The following is a 15,870-nucleotide window of genomic DNA, read 5'->3' as shown; positions in this document are numbered from 1 at the left end:
TTTATTAATTCCTAAAAATTGCAATCCTTTTCTTAATCCTCGTTATGCAGCTGATTAGATTAGAAGTATGCCTTTTTCTACAACTATGAGCACTAATGTGAGTGAATGCCCTTATAACTATACAGGGTGATTAATTTAAAATTTCAGAGTGGAGTGCCGAGGATTAGGCACGCTGGGAAGCGGAGACAGCGAGCGCAGTGCCCGCAATGAGAAGCAGGCATAGTCGGCTCAAAGAAGCGGCATGATTATGCCTATAGAAACTAAACGAAACTGAACTCACCGGCTACATAGATGCTCTGGACAAATAAGTAAATGGATAAACAAATAAATAAATAAATAAATAAATAAATCAACTAGGAAATTAAACTGAACTCACCGGTATTTACAGACGATGCTGAAAGTGATCTTCAGCTGCAATGCAAGCTTCACATCTTGTAATGAGATTTCGAAACATACTTTGTAGTTCATGGACACCGATAGAACGCATATTGTTCCTAATTTCAGTTTTTAATTCTTCTGCAGTTCGAGGATTATTCCTGTAAACTTTTCCTTTAAGATTTCCCCGCAGACAAAAATCACATCTGCTTATATCAGACAAATGAGGAGGCCATAAGCCTTTACTGATCTGATCATCATCGAACACTTACAGTAACCGTTGCATAGAGCTACGCGCTGTATGGGCCGTTGCACTATCCTGTTGGAAATAACCGTACCTTTTCTCTTCTTCAGTCAGTTCAGCATATAATGATTCCAGAATGTTGTGAATATAACGGTTAGAAGTAATCATGTCCTGAAAAAATATCGGACCGATAATTCGTTGGGCACTGACAGTGCACCACACACCCACCTTCACACCGTGCAGAGGTCTCGGATGTAAAATGTGCGGGTTGTCTGTATCCCAGATTCTATTGTTCTGAGAATTGACATATCCACTCAAATGAAACCAGGCTTCGTCGCTCATAAAAAGAAAGTTCGGATCCACAATAACGTCGTGGACACTATTCATTAGCCAATCGCAAAATCATATTCTTGCATTGAAATCTGTAGGGAGTATGTTATGGACTGAATGAGTCCGATAAGATCGTAAATGTAACAATTTTGTTACATTACGTGCTGAACAAGGTGAAATACTACTTTCCTGAGCTACTCTCCGAAGCGACTTATGTGGACTGACCTGGAGTCTTGCCTGTATATATTCTAACCTCTCCCGTGTGAGAGCCGTTCTCCTTTGCTTCTTTTTCTTATTGATTATGAAACCAGTACTACGCCACTTGTAAACGAGCTGATGTACGTAAGGTTTTGATGGTACTGTCGCACCGGGAAATTGTCTACGGAATTTTCGAAGGCACCTTTTAACTGGTTTCTTCTTGTGCAAATAACACTCGACCAAAAATACTCTTTGCTCTATAGTGTATTTAACTGCCGTGTTAATAACCTCACAACATACCTTAAAAGTCCAATAGTTTCTAGCGAACTGAGGAACAGAGTGCTAAACAGTGAATACTTGTTATATCGGCAGTGTTGACACAAGCCATACGGCTCTCGCTCGGGAATTCCCACGGCATGCGAGCAGAAGTCTGAACTCTTATTAAATTATTCTCCCTGTATTTGGTGTAAAGATTTTTTAAAAATGCGCCAGCATAATGAACCAAGGAAGACATTACAAAAAGAATTATGTAAATAAATTAATTTGGCGAGGAATTGAATCAAAAGGAAAATGCGTAAGGAAACAAGCAATTCTATGCTGTTTTTCTGGAACTGCATTTAGGCCAGAAGTGATTTTTAAAATTTGTTTTTGTTTAGTTTGATAAAGCTATCCAAGCTCTATAGCCCTTCAACTTTCCTCAACTCATAGTACGAGGACCCACACTTTGCTACGAGATGTTTTCAACATTAAAAATTGAGTGGAGCAATGTGAGATGAAGATGAGTAAAACAAAGAAATGATCATCAAACTCAGGAGCATCTCACTTCAGGTACCTCTGAAGCACTGTCAAGCAGGTCACTTCTACAGTCGAGTCAGAAACCTAGAGTGCAAAATACCACAAAAAGCAAAAACAAACCTGTACCACACCTACCTCGTACCGATACATACTCTACTAAACAATAACAAAAGCAGAATTCATACAACAGAAATGAGATTCATTAGAACTATGAATCAAAAAAATTGAAAATGAAGTGAACAGGAAGGTATCTGGCTTTGAGGTCCCTATATTCAGTGGTATGGGCACGTTATGAGAATGAAGAGCGAGAAACCTTACTGTTCAAAGAAAGAGACCCGAGGGAAGGCCAAGGACACGGTGAAATCAGACATGCAGGAGAGGGGTCTCAAATGGGAATATGTCCTGGAACTTCAGAAGAGGTATGCAGACAGGAAGAGATAGCGAGAACTTTACACCACACCCCGGGAAACTGGAGTTGGGAAATTATGATGACGATGACAACAACTTGCATTTTATTTTTTCACCTTTCCACTATGTCATCTGCAAATGGTAGGACCTTTTCTGTGTTTCTTCTGTTTTTGCCATGTTTATGATCAAGACTATGGGGGGCAACACACGCTTTCCTGGCGAAGTGCTGTTTCCACATCAAACCATTTTCTTCCTCCTCTCCTGGTCTTTACTAACACATCTGCACTTCTGCTCTGTCTGCTTGGTTTTTTTTTTTCCCAGTGCTTGCTGCCTTGGTACACTGTCATCGGCAAATATTTCCCAAACTCTTGTTTCTCCATCCTTTGGCTAAATGTGAAGATCAGGTCAAATATTGATCTGTCTTTCCTAAAGCCATTTTCTTCTCTAATTTCATCATCAGACTTCCTTCCAAAATCCTCTTGATTATCTCAGTTACATGTGAATTAACATGTATTCCTCTTTGTTTGAACATTCCTTACTTTGTTGCAGTGGAAGCTATTTATGTTCAGTTTCGACTTGGCTAATGTTTAACTATGTGGTATTTCAGTCTGTCAAAACTAATGCATACATGCATTATCATTATAGACTGTTATGCCTTTCAGCGTTCAGTCTGCAAGCCTCTGAGAATTTACTAAACGTCGCCACAATCCTCGATTTGCAACTAGTGTTGTGGCCTCATTTAGTTCTATACCTCTTAAATCGTTAGAAACTGCGTCTAACCATCGTCGTCTTGGTCTCCCTCTACTTCTCCTACCCTCCATAGCAGAGTCCATTATTCTCCTAGGTAACCTATCCTCCTCCATTCGCCTCACATGACCACACCCCCGAAGCCGGTTTATGCGTACAGCTTCATCCATCGAGTTCATTCCTAAATTAGCCTTTATCTCCTCATTCCGAGTACCCTCCTGCTATTGTTCCCACCTGTTTGTACTTACTACTTTCATGTCTGTTACTTCTAACTTATGAATAATATATCCTGAGTCCACCCAGCTTTCGCCCCCGTAAAGCAAAGTTGGTCTGAAAACAGACTGATGTAAAGATAGTTTCATCTGGGAGCTCATTTCCTTCTTACAGAATACTGTTGATCGCAACTGGGAGATCACTGCATTAGCTTTACTACACCTTGATTCAATCTCACTTACTATATTACCATCCTGGGAGAACACACAACCTAAATACTTGAAATTATCGACCTGTTCTAGCTTTGCATCACCAATCTGACATTCGATTCTGTTGAATTTCTTACCTACTGACATCAATTTAGTCTTTAAGAGGCTAATTTTCATACCATACTCATTGCACCTATTTTCAAGTTCCAAGATATTAGACTGCAGGCTTTCGACACAATCTGCCATTAAGACCAAGTCGTCAGCATAGGCCAGGCTGCTTACTACATTTCCACTTAACTGAATCCCTCCCTGCCATTTTATACCTTTCAGCAGATGATCCATGTAAACTACGAACAGCAAAGGTGAAAGATTACAGCCTTGTCTAACCCCTGTAAGTACCCTGAACCAAGAACTCATTCTACCATCAACTCTCACTGAAGCCCAATTGTCAACATAAATGCCTTTGATTGATTTCAATAATCTACCTTTAATTCCATAGTCCCCAAGTATAGCAAACATCTTTTCCCTCGGTACCCTGTCATATGCTTTCTCTAGATCTACAAAACATGAACACAACTGCCTATTCTTCTCGTAGCATTTTTCAATTACCTGGCGCATACCGAAAATCTGATCCTGACAACCTCTCTGTGGTTTGAAACCACACTGGTTTTCATCAGACTTCCTCTCAACGACTGATCGCACCCTCCTTTCCAAGATGCCAGTGAATACTTTGCCTGGTATACTAATCAATGAGATACCTCGATAGTTGTTGCAATCCTTACTGTTCCCTAGCTTATAGATAGGTGCAATTACTGCTTTTGTCCAATCTGAAGGTACCTTACCAACACTTCATGCTAATCTTACTACTCTATGAAGCCATTTCATCCCTGCCTTCCCACTATACTTCACCATTTCAGGTCTGATTTCATCTATTCCTGCTGCTTTATGACAATGGAGTTTATTTACTATCCTTTCCACTTCCTCAAGCATAATTTCACCAACATCATTTTCCTCCTCCCCGTGAGCTTGGCTGTTTGCAACACCACCATGATGATTTCCTTTTACATTGAGAAGATGTTCAAAATATTCCCTCCATCTCTCCAGTGATTCCCTGGGATCTATTATAAGTTCACCTGAATTACTCAAAACACTGTTCATTTCCTTTTTCCCTCCCTTCCTAAGATTCTTTATGACTGTCCAGAAAGGTTTCTCTGCTGCTTGACCTAGCCTTTCCAGGTTATTACCAAAATCTTTCCACGACTAATGCAGCTTAAATAAAATTAGAAAAAAAAAAATACCTAAAAGATATCATTTATTTAATTGTTTTCACCACGAGGACAGGTTCCCAGGACACGATCAAGTATTTTGAACTCTCTGAGGCAATTTATTGTTATTGTGTTGTTGTTTATTTAAAAGACAAAACTGACCTTCAACATCACGTTCCAACTTGGCCTACCGCTCAACGTAAAGAAAACAAAATATCTCACTACAGTCCGGCTCCATGGCTAAATGGTTAGCGTGCTGGCCTTTGGTCACAGGGGTCCCGGGTTCGATTCCCGGCAGGGTCTGGAATTTTAACCATCATTGGTTAATTTCTCTGGCACGGGGGCTGGGTGTACGGTGTTGTCTTCATCATAATTTCATCCTCATCACGATGCGCAGTTCGCCTACAGGAGTCAAATCGAAAGACCTGCACCTGGCGAGCCGAACATGTCTTCAGACACTCCCAGCACTGAAAGCCATACGCCATTTCATTTCAACTTACTACAGTTCTAAATTATTTGGATACCATCAAAATCAATGGCGTTTTAAACCTACCAGCAAGAAGGACTTTTAAATATCTTTGCTTGAGAGTTGCTGCTGACGGAACCCTCAGTGCTGACATGTCTGTCTGCTTGAGCAATATGACAGGATCTGTTGTCTGCCCAGTTGCTTGTATCGTACCGGATGCCCACCTTCATCATCAAAAGAAGTGGAACGACGACTGGCCTTCATGGAAACGAACAAGCTCAGGTGGACGTGTGTGCTGTAACATTGCAGGACGATGCCACAAATGACGAAGTTTGCCCGCAATACAGAGTGGCACCAATCGTTGAAAAGATGAGAGAATATTGTCTACTCTGGTACAGACTCTCGCTTCGAGCAGGGACAACAAAAGTGACAACTACTGGTTTTTCTTTGCAAATAGACGAGAAAGGAGGCAGCATTGGCTTCACACCCTGCACAGAGATCTTTAGGTTACAGACTTGCATCCTGATCGGGCACATCGGTGACAGAGAGCCAAAACAGCAGACCCACCAACATGTGGAACTTACGCTAAGGAAGAAGATGGTTCATTCACAAGGTTTCTGGTAGATTTCATGCCATCAGGTTCAAGGGTTTACGTCCCACTGTTTGGAGCTGCTAGCACATTGCAGACAAATGTACTAGCTACGCTTGATATGCTACAGTAACTTACAGAGTGGTGATCCGTGGGCCATAGGATATTTAACAGTATAGTTCAACATGGTAAGTCCCCTTTCAGAGTGGAGCACCCTCTGTAAGAAAGACTGCGGTCTGCAAGACTTAAATGGTTTGGACATGTAAAGAGGATGCTAGGCACTCAAACACCACATGCATACATGGAACAGTCAGCAAAAGACCTGTTGGATGACCAAGGAGACATTGGCTGGATCAGCTGAAGACAGTCGTAAAGAGCAGAGGTGACGGTGTCCCCGTTTCTACCATCAAGGTAATTTGCCCCAGACTAGTCAGCCGCTCCCAGGGGTGCTCAGTTCAAGCTATGATAAAAAATGTGCCTTAAAATTACACACACCCTGGATTTGATGGGGAACATATAACTAATATGGAGACGGGGAGGTCAACTAAAAGCTACAAATAAAGCAAGCGAAGCATGATTTCAGTTTTGGAGGAATATCTGTTTATTAAAATAAACAAGAAAAATATGAAAAAAATAGCAAAAAGTATCAAATAATCCAAATTTTTACATGACTCTGAATTTTTCTTTCAGCTTGATAAAGTCTATCTTGAGAATCAGAAATATATTACAAATATACAATGTATGCCGACGCACATACTTAACATATCAAATCAAGTCTTGAAGTTTCATTAATTTTACACCTTGGGCTAACGTGCTCACACCACGCTCCTAGTTATACTATTTTGTTAACATTTTGAACTGTAGATGGGTACGTTCCCCTTTCCTGCTGTGGGGGTCTGTAACCTTAAGAAAAGACGTGATTTAATCCACAAAGGGGGAGACGGAAACTAATCTAACTGTACAATATATAACACGCTGAGTGGTAAAACATCCTACGCAAAAATATATACACCTCGAATCATGAGCACAACAAACAGTGTGGATCGGAACCACACAAAATAAAATCACACAAATGGCAAATATACACAATCAAAGACAAAAATGTGACGTCATATTTTCCAGGGCTCACTAAGAAAGCATGCAGCATTCACGCAACTCTCATTCACTCAAAGACTCGATGGAAAATATAAGGAGATAAATTTACACTTTTAGCAACACTTCCTATTCAGCGTAGGTTCCTGAAATAAATCATATGACACAAATGTTCCCCAGCACAGTTATATCATAAAGAAAATCCGAACAAAAATCTCACCTACTTCAACAACCGTACAGGCATGGACAAAAACAGTTAAATCATCACGAAGTATTGGCTGCTCAAATAAAACTCTCCTCGGTAGACAACCATATCACCCTCGCCAACACACGGCGGAATGACTCAATAGCGAAGAATTCAGTCTCCCAAAATAAAGCTGCAAACTTCACAACACAGGGTCCAACCCTCTGCACACGCTGCTCAACAGTCTGCCTGAGGCAAGCCACAAAAACATAAAGATGCAGGCCTTTCAAATGAGGAACGCGTCTTCACACCAAGCCATATCACTTGTCCTAAAGTTGCCAAAACTGAATAAGAATCTGAAATGATGTCATCTAACATTCGCCCGCATGAAAAGAAACAAGACCGCACTGGTCACAAACCAAAGCACTCGTGCTCGTAAATTTAAACATGAATAATACAGTGACACTAGGAAATTGCCACATAGACAATCGATCATGTCTGAACATCTAAAAGTTACTGAAATATCTCGATCTTACAACTCGCATTATTATTATTATTATTATTATTATTATTATTTACATATTTTACGCCCACATTGGAGCACTTAAATCAATACATTTGAGTTAATTTCTTCTTTTTCTTCTCCCAGAACTGTCTCGTCCTCTCCGACCTGGAAGCCCTTTGTGTGTCCGATATAGTATATTGTTTCCGTTCAACTGTTTTTAGTTTGAGACTTATGTTTTTGTTCTTCAAAATCCTCTTCTCTTTTCTGTCTTTGATTTGTTGCCGAGTTATACCCAATTCTTCCAAATCATCCTGAACTTCTTTGAACCAATTATTATTGATTTTTATTTTTCGCATGAATAATAATAAATTTACAGAAAATTTATTCTAAATATTCGGAACTTGAAATACGAAACTGCATTCGAGGAACTCATGATTCAATTACTAATTTACACTCATCTTGATATTCAAAATAGTCATGAAGATGATGCTATCAAAATTTGTGGATTCAAACTTCATCATCTCACACATACTCATTCACACATCATGGCAATAAATCCCAGAAAATGTGTCGGCATGTTTCCGTATGCTTTGAGCTCCCATTAATACATTCATCTAGTCCTTCTTGTCTTGAATTTAAATCCTTATTTACAATTAAGCCCCGAGACGTACACTGCGTTTCAAACATCAAAGCAAAACAAATCAAAATAAATGAGGCTAAAATAATAAACTGACTCGTAAAAGAAATGATGCTAATTACTCAGCTAAAAATCTGCATAAAATGAAAAGGAAGCAAGCTGTGATCTTATGCAAACGGTCCACATTTACGTTACAGTTATATTTACATTAACAAGCTTCCTAACATTTACTTTAAATAGGATGTAGTCCTTCCAAACAAATGCTAAACTTACTGAAATTAAATATTAAAACTAACCTATCGCCTTTGTACATTAAACCACGTGCACACATACAGAATTTACATTGAAAATTTTGTACTCACATATTTCGCTCACTCATTTAGCTGCCTGCCTTAGGAACAGTCGGCCCCCATCGTGTTTTAGCCTGCCATATCGATGATGATGCCTTCCAAAAAGACTTGGATCAGTACTTTGGTCTCCATCCTGGCGTAGAAAAGTGATGTATTTTCCGTCGCTGCCTCTGCTTCTGGATATCGTCTAAAACATCCCCTCATTCAGGATGTAGAAACTAGGTCAAGATTAACCTGCCGGTTACTAGAGTACTATGCCCAGGGTAATTTCCGTTGACCGTGTAACCAGTTCTTATTCAGCCTAGTGAAACAACTCCTCTTATCTCATCGTAACTAGGTCAGATATTTCCCATGTATATGCAAGACTGGAAATTGTAAGGTTTATGCCCTCGGGGAAACTATTTACACAGGCAGGCTACTATGCATTTGAAATGATTAAATGAAACTGTTCTCTCCCTCTGGAAATCAAAAAATAAAAGCCATTCTCAAAAGTTTAACATCTTGAATAATTGAAATGCAGACAATCACACGATCAAGAAACATAAGTTCTGACCCGCACTCGCGTAAATAATACTTCTCTCGATGTTACCTGCACAGAATCTCACCAAATAATAGGGTAACTAGCCCACTCGCTCATCGCTTTTATCAATTCGTCCTCTAAGACGCCGTTGTATCCTCGATCGGGGCCATCACTCGCATAGACCAGTCCCTAGCCAAATTGACGGTGACGCTATCATATCATTGGTCCAGCACATCGCGCTCGTGATGCTTACTTCAAACATATATTTTCAGCTCCTGTAGCCTGTCGCCGGGCCTCCGAAATGTTGTCCGTTGGTCTGGCCGTTGGAGTTCTATTGTTTCCTTGTTCTGCTCTGTGTATGCCATGTAGAAATTCCTCCTAAACTTAGCTGGCGAACAAATAAACCTGAGCTCCAAGTTCCCTGCAGAAATTGTGAAATGGGCTGCTGAATGTAGAGTTCCCTGCCAGTTACTAGTACTTAATAAAATAAAGTCTTCTTTATTCATTTGAATAGATGACTGATTAATTAAATGAGCACTTCAATAAGGGCTCAAGGGCTGGAGAGTGATCGCAGAGAGAGACCTACATGGACAGACAACGCTGGCGAGAGCTCATTCAACATCACCCTACTCGGGTTACGTAATGATGATGCCCATTTGTAACTACAGTGAAACCTCGTTTGTGCATTCCTCATATATATTGGGTCACCTTCAGCCACACTCCAATTGGAAGACATATGCTCACTTGTAACCAATGATAAATTAAACAGTTTGGTATGTTTCAATTTACAATCTTAATTTAAAATATTTGTTGCTTAACACGTTCTCTTTCCTTGTGCAGAAACATCTTAAGGAGGTTTTACCCTATTACAATTGTATCTCTCATATGTAATGGAACTAAAACTTTCCCATGATGTAATATTAGACGTCATTTTTTATTACAGGTTTCTGACAGAGTACATGTCATCAGGTCCTGTCGTAGCCATGGAACTGATGGGAGAGAACGCAATCACCAGGTGGCGAGAGCTGATAGGACCAACTGACTCAGCAAAGGCTCGCGAGGAAGCTCCTGATAGCCTCAGAGCCATGTTCGGCAAAGACAAGAGCTATAACGCAGTCCATGGTTCAGTCTCAGAAGAGGGAGCCCAGGCTGTTAGTAATACTTAGTTTTGCTTTAAACCTTGAAGGTAGATTGAAACACACATTCGGGTTAACCCCCCTTGCAAATTAAGTTCCTAGTTAAGCAATCCTGTCTGACTTTTTAAATCGAAAATTACCTCCTGTACCATTGTCATTATTCTGCAGGAAAGATAATGTTATTTACAGACCTGAAATGATTAATGTTTCACAAAACGTTCCTCAGTACAAAATACAGTCAAAACTGGTTAAGACTTCTTTTCTACCGAGCTCGATAGCTGCAGTCGCTTAATTGCGGCCAGTATCCAGTATTCGGGAGATAGTAGGTTCGAACCCCACTGTCGGCAGCCCTGAAAATGGTTTTCCGTGGTTTCCCATTTCCACACCAGGCAAATGCTGGGGCTGTACCTTAATTAAGGCCACGGCCGCTTCCTTCCCAATCCTAGCCCTTGCCTGTCCCATCGTCGCCGTAAGACCTATCTGTGTCGGTGCGACGTAAAACAACTAGCAAAAAAAAAAAAAAAAATAAATAAACACTTCTTTTCTAGTGCATTATTGGTTATTACACCATTATTCCAAAGTCCCAGGTGATGTCCTATTAAATACATGCTAAAGAAACCTTGACAGCACTCTTTAGTACGTTCATAACTCCCACCATGAGAAATTTACATTAGTGTTCTCGGCCACGCTGTGTGCACGACAGGCCTGGGTAAGGATTTGGTAGAGAACTTAATTTCACAGCCCCAGAGTGCTGTTGCGTGTTGGCCTACAGCTGCAGGGAGCGTCAGTCCCAAAGCCAGGCTTATTCTCTTGTGCCTGACTTTTGGTGCTTAATTTTACGTTCATAAGTTCATTGTGTAACAGTTTTCACAAATTAGGCCTACTGTACTTACGCATAGTGGTTTGCGGGACATTCAGTTATGGAGAAGAAGAAAGATGGACAGTTTACAAAATGATGAAAACTTAACGTTTATTGAGAAAATGGATGCTAACCCACACATGAAACATGTGCATATCACCCAGATGTTGGACATTCCTACGATAATTGTAAGCGATGTGTCTCTAAGAACGTTTCACCTTAATGTTTTACTACGGTGGTGTTCTTAAAATGTTTTATTTCTTTATTTATTTCATTAATTATAATTGTAAATGCTGTTTCTTTGTTTTCGGGATAATTATTTTTACATTAACTCTTTCGCTGCGGAAGTCGAATTTTGTCGACTTACTTCCCTATAGCATTTGCTGCGGTGATCGTGTTTTGTTGACTTGGTACTTTCCTGCTATAGTTTCCGCGTGCTGCTTTAATAAAGGCGCATTTAATAATACAAACTTCTACAGTCATGTATTGACTATGTACTAAGCATTGTTTGAAAGCGCTGCCGCCAATACGGGACCTATGTTTGTTATCTTTCACCCGCCCGCCAACCAACATTTCTGTCAGCTGTCTGGCCGATAACAGGCTTCATTCACCAACTATGAGCACGCAGAGCAACATTAGTAATGACAGCGAAGAAATCTTCAATCTTTTAGTGGCTGATTCTGATTGACTGTTCAGCAAATTTGGACAATGAAACAAGTGATAATGAGCATAGTGATTGTTCGGAAGAAAGAGCCAACGAGAAAGATCTTCATTTTGAATCGGACTGGCGGCATATTGGTGACGACATAAGAATTACAAAAATTGAAATTATAGGACAGGGCAATTAGTGTTCCTGACGTCAGAAATTCTGTCATTATGGGACTTCTACGAGAGTATCAGCGCAGTCCGCCGCTGAAACGAGGAAGACCTTCTGATTACATACCTCAAGTGCGCCTGACAGAAAGGCACTTTCTTGGGAAGCAGCAGGACAAGAGTCACAAACCTAATTGTGTTGTTTGTTCCACATTACTAGCAAAATGTTGAAAGAAAGGAAAGGGACTGTGAAAGAGAAAACAGACAGTATTTTTGTGTAAGAATTGCCCAGGACAGCCTGCAATGTATCCAGTTCCATGTTTCAAGATGTATCACAGTAATGTGTATTTCAAGGTCAAATGTCATTGCTAGTTTGCCAAAGTTGAGTTAAAAATGGTGCAGTGTTGTTGAATGTCAGTAAACTTTAAAAAAAAAAAAAAGTTTCACTTAATTTGGAAAATGCAAAAAAAAAAAAATAATAATAATAACATTTTTCTGTAAGTGCTCTGTTTAAAAATAGCAAATTTGTTTTTTCATTTTTTAGCACGTTCCCTCTTTATGACTATTTTTTTTCAGTCCCCACAAAAACATCCTAACCAGTTTTGGATGTATTTGACGAGTTTATGGTACTTCTTGAATCTCAAGCCTAGGTTTTCATTGCATTTTAATCGGTTTTTTTTTTTTTTTTTTGGTACGGGCTTTACGTCGCACCGACACAGATAGGTCTTATGGCGACGATGGGATAGGAAAGGCCTAGGAGTTGGAAGGAAGCGGCTGTGGCCTTAATTAAGGTACAGCCCCAGCATTTGCCTGGTGTGAAAATGGGAAACCACGGAAAACCATTTTCAGGGCTGCCGATAGTGGGATTCGAACCTACTATCTCCCGGATGCAAGCTCACAGCCGCGCGCCTCTACACGCACGGCCAACTCACCTGGTATTTTAATCGTTAACAATACCATTACAAACATTAGCAGACTGAGGTCCTCTACATGAATTTGCATGGGCTGTTTGCAGAAGCTCGTGAAGCTCAGTGTCATCAGCAAAAGAAGTCAGTGGGCTTGTATTTACAGTTCAATGTCCTGTCGTCTTAGAAGAAGAAAGAACATTATCAAAACCATTTTCCTCTTCAAGTTCATATTTCAGCGATTGATGACCTTCACATAACTAGAACTAGTGTGAATTCATCATCAGATAAATCTATGTTCCGTAATAAGTTAGTTACGTTCGTTACAACCTTGCTCGAGAAACAACAGCACTACAGAGGTGTGGCATGGCGCTGGAAACAGCAGCGTTTTCCTTAGGGAACAAAATAAGCATTTATTAGTTTATATCTGGGTCTGGGCTTTTGTTGATACGGATGCCTCTAGTCTGGATAAACCAGTTCTTGTGTATGGTTATTATGCCTAATGATTTTGTGAGTTTTGAAAGCTACAACACTTTATTATTGTTATATACGATTTCATGTCATTCACGAGATTATAACAGAACACGTTGCCTTTTTGTTCTCTGCAGGAGGCAGCAATGTTTTTTCCAACTGACCCACTACTGAGGGTGGCAACTCCTAGAACGACAGCCGTTTTGCGGGACTCCACCTGCTGTGTCGTAAAACCTCATGCAGTGAGATCAGGTAAAACTCACTTTTAAGAATTGATTGGAGAAAGAATGGGGTATCCCTTTCTAGGTGGGAATACACACTTAGTTTTTGTGAGCGTCAGATTACATAAAGCAAGCCTTGCTAGGACAACATTTTTAATTTCACGTTTGCAAAATTTTATGTTGTATGCAAAATTTACATTTTAACACGTTCGCAGACAGTGACGACACGTGTGCGTCGTGACTCCATTTTCACTTAGTGCCGATGACAACATGTGTGTCACACTCCATGCCAGACATAAAGCTCATATTTCTGACAATACCAATGTAAAGAAGTAAACCTCTTACTTGTGCATTGTTAAACATATTCTCCATCTGTTACTTATTATCTATGTAGGCGTTACAATTCGACATACTTTTTTGCTATGTCAATAGAGGTGAGGTTGCAGGACACCACTTACAGGAACACATTTTGCCAGTAAAGGAGAACGGGCGTAGATTGGGGAAGCCGTGCACACAGTGTTATGAAGAGGGGCAAAGGACAGCCAGGCTTGTGTCTTGAGAAATACTTCATGGAATTCCACAAAAGACAGAAGTAATTGGCTCCAAACAATGCCATATCTACTTGTGTTTGTTGCAGCACACTATTATAGACTACTTACAGCGATTGTTCATTCAGCAGTGGCCTAATAAGCATTTGACTACACACCATTTTTGTGAGAAATGTTCAAAAATGAATTTATCTGTTGTAAAAAGATTATTGAATGTCTTTTATCGGCACACTTTATCTGGATGCATTTGTGTACGCGGTAAGGAGGGAACTGTCCCGGTTCCGGTAGTGCTGCCAACTGAATGAAAATGAAATCTGAATTGAATCGAGAATATGATTGATCGATATAAAATTTCTAAACCGTTATTATCTCAAGCCAACAACTGCGTCACATACACATTATATAACATTTCTCGATGCGAATCTTGTTCCTAGCATGAATTCTATAGTTTGGCTTTGCTGCGTAAGCAACACCAGTACTAGTATGTAAAGTGTACACCAGATGTCGCACAGCGATGCTTAAGCGATTCATAGTTTGTGTTTCAAAGGTTGCCAGTACGAATCTCGAAGATTGCTGAGGTCGACCGATTCAGCACTAAGGTGTAAATGCATCCAGATAAAGTGTGCCGATAATACATTCTTTCCATCATTTCACTTGTTTACATACGCTGCATCAAATGGCACTGGAGGTGAAAAGCTCACCAGTAGTGCCATAGCTCCTGTGCAGAAAAAAAATTATTGAAATATTTCAAGTGAAAATGCATAAGGATGCAGATATGAACCCTGTTAAGCAAAAAAGTATTATGGTATGGCAGGAACGGTTACCGATATCCGAGCAGCTGTGAACCTATTAATGCAAAATTCTCGTTTTTTAATATTTTTTTTTCCTTTAGCATTTAACGAAGAACAAAGTTTAGTGCAGTGAACTAGGCTCCTGACTCATCGGGTTGGTCAAGATGCCAGAGCGTGTAATCGTATCACTGCCGGTGTACTACGTGGAATAAAAAGTGAACCAATTGTTTCAGATATAATATGGTAATACAGTAGAACCACTATTTAACATTTTTACAGGGACCTGATTTGTTTAACCTTAAATCAATGTTTCAGTGGGAAACACACCTTTTCCAGAGATCCTTGCTTGTATTAACGTAACATAATTTGCACAGTGACAGCCATAAAACAAGGAGATATCTATCCTACACACTGTAATGTAGTTACAGTTTGTGCTTCATTTTGACAAATTTTTGTCGGTGGATGCAAAACTGCTTCAATTTAAGGTTCTTCTTATAGCTATATAATATACCATTTTCCATAAGTCAGGAAAGCTACCAAACTCGCACAAAAACACATTAAAATCGGTATGAAACAGCAATCAGTTTGTTTAAACATTTTTGCAGAAATTTTCCAAGGAGCGGCTTACTCATTAGCACGTATTTTCTAATTCCAATAGTCTGAACACGCATATTCTGTTTCATTCTTAAGAACTGTAATAGCATGAATCCAGAGGATTGTGGCAAACATTTCCATTTTCTCATTTCAGACGGCGTCACCTAACCTAGGTTTACCGCGCGCTTATGAAAACATATTTCAAGCTCCCTATAGATTCATGATAACATTTTTACTATAAATTCACAAAAGAACAGCCTTTCTGAAATTTAACAAGACGTGAAAGTACATAACCTAACCTCTGAAATGAGTTATGCACAATGCTGTATGTTGAGAAGTAGAAGTATCACATTCTTATTGTATTTCAGTACATAGTATTAAAATTAAACAATTGTTTAGTTCAGC

General features: G+C 39.8%; 1 protein-coding gene across 1 annotated transcript in view; it reads left to right on the top strand.

Moving 5' to 3' along the window:
- LOC136882330 (uncharacterized) overlaps positions 1 to 15,870 on the top strand; it is a 213,823-nt gene that overhangs the window by 20,805 nt on the left and 177,148 nt on the right. The window contains exons 5-6 of the mRNA XM_068229534.1: positions 10,071 to 10,278; positions 13,449 to 13,563. Coding sequence (XP_068085635.1) covers positions 10,071 to 10,278; positions 13,449 to 13,563 — 323 coding nt within the window. The remainder of the gene's footprint in view (positions 1 to 10,070; positions 10,279 to 13,448; positions 13,564 to 15,870) is intronic.

The sequence above is a fragment of the Anabrus simplex genome, chromosome 10 (genome assembly GCF_040414725.1).
Source record: "Anabrus simplex isolate iqAnaSimp1 chromosome 10, ASM4041472v1, whole genome shotgun sequence".
In the NCBI taxonomy this organism is placed as follows: domain Eukaryota; kingdom Metazoa; phylum Arthropoda; class Insecta; order Orthoptera; family Tettigoniidae; genus Anabrus; species Anabrus simplex.
Note: the sequence above shows the minus strand (reverse complement) of the source record. Positions and strands in the feature narration are given on the sequence as shown.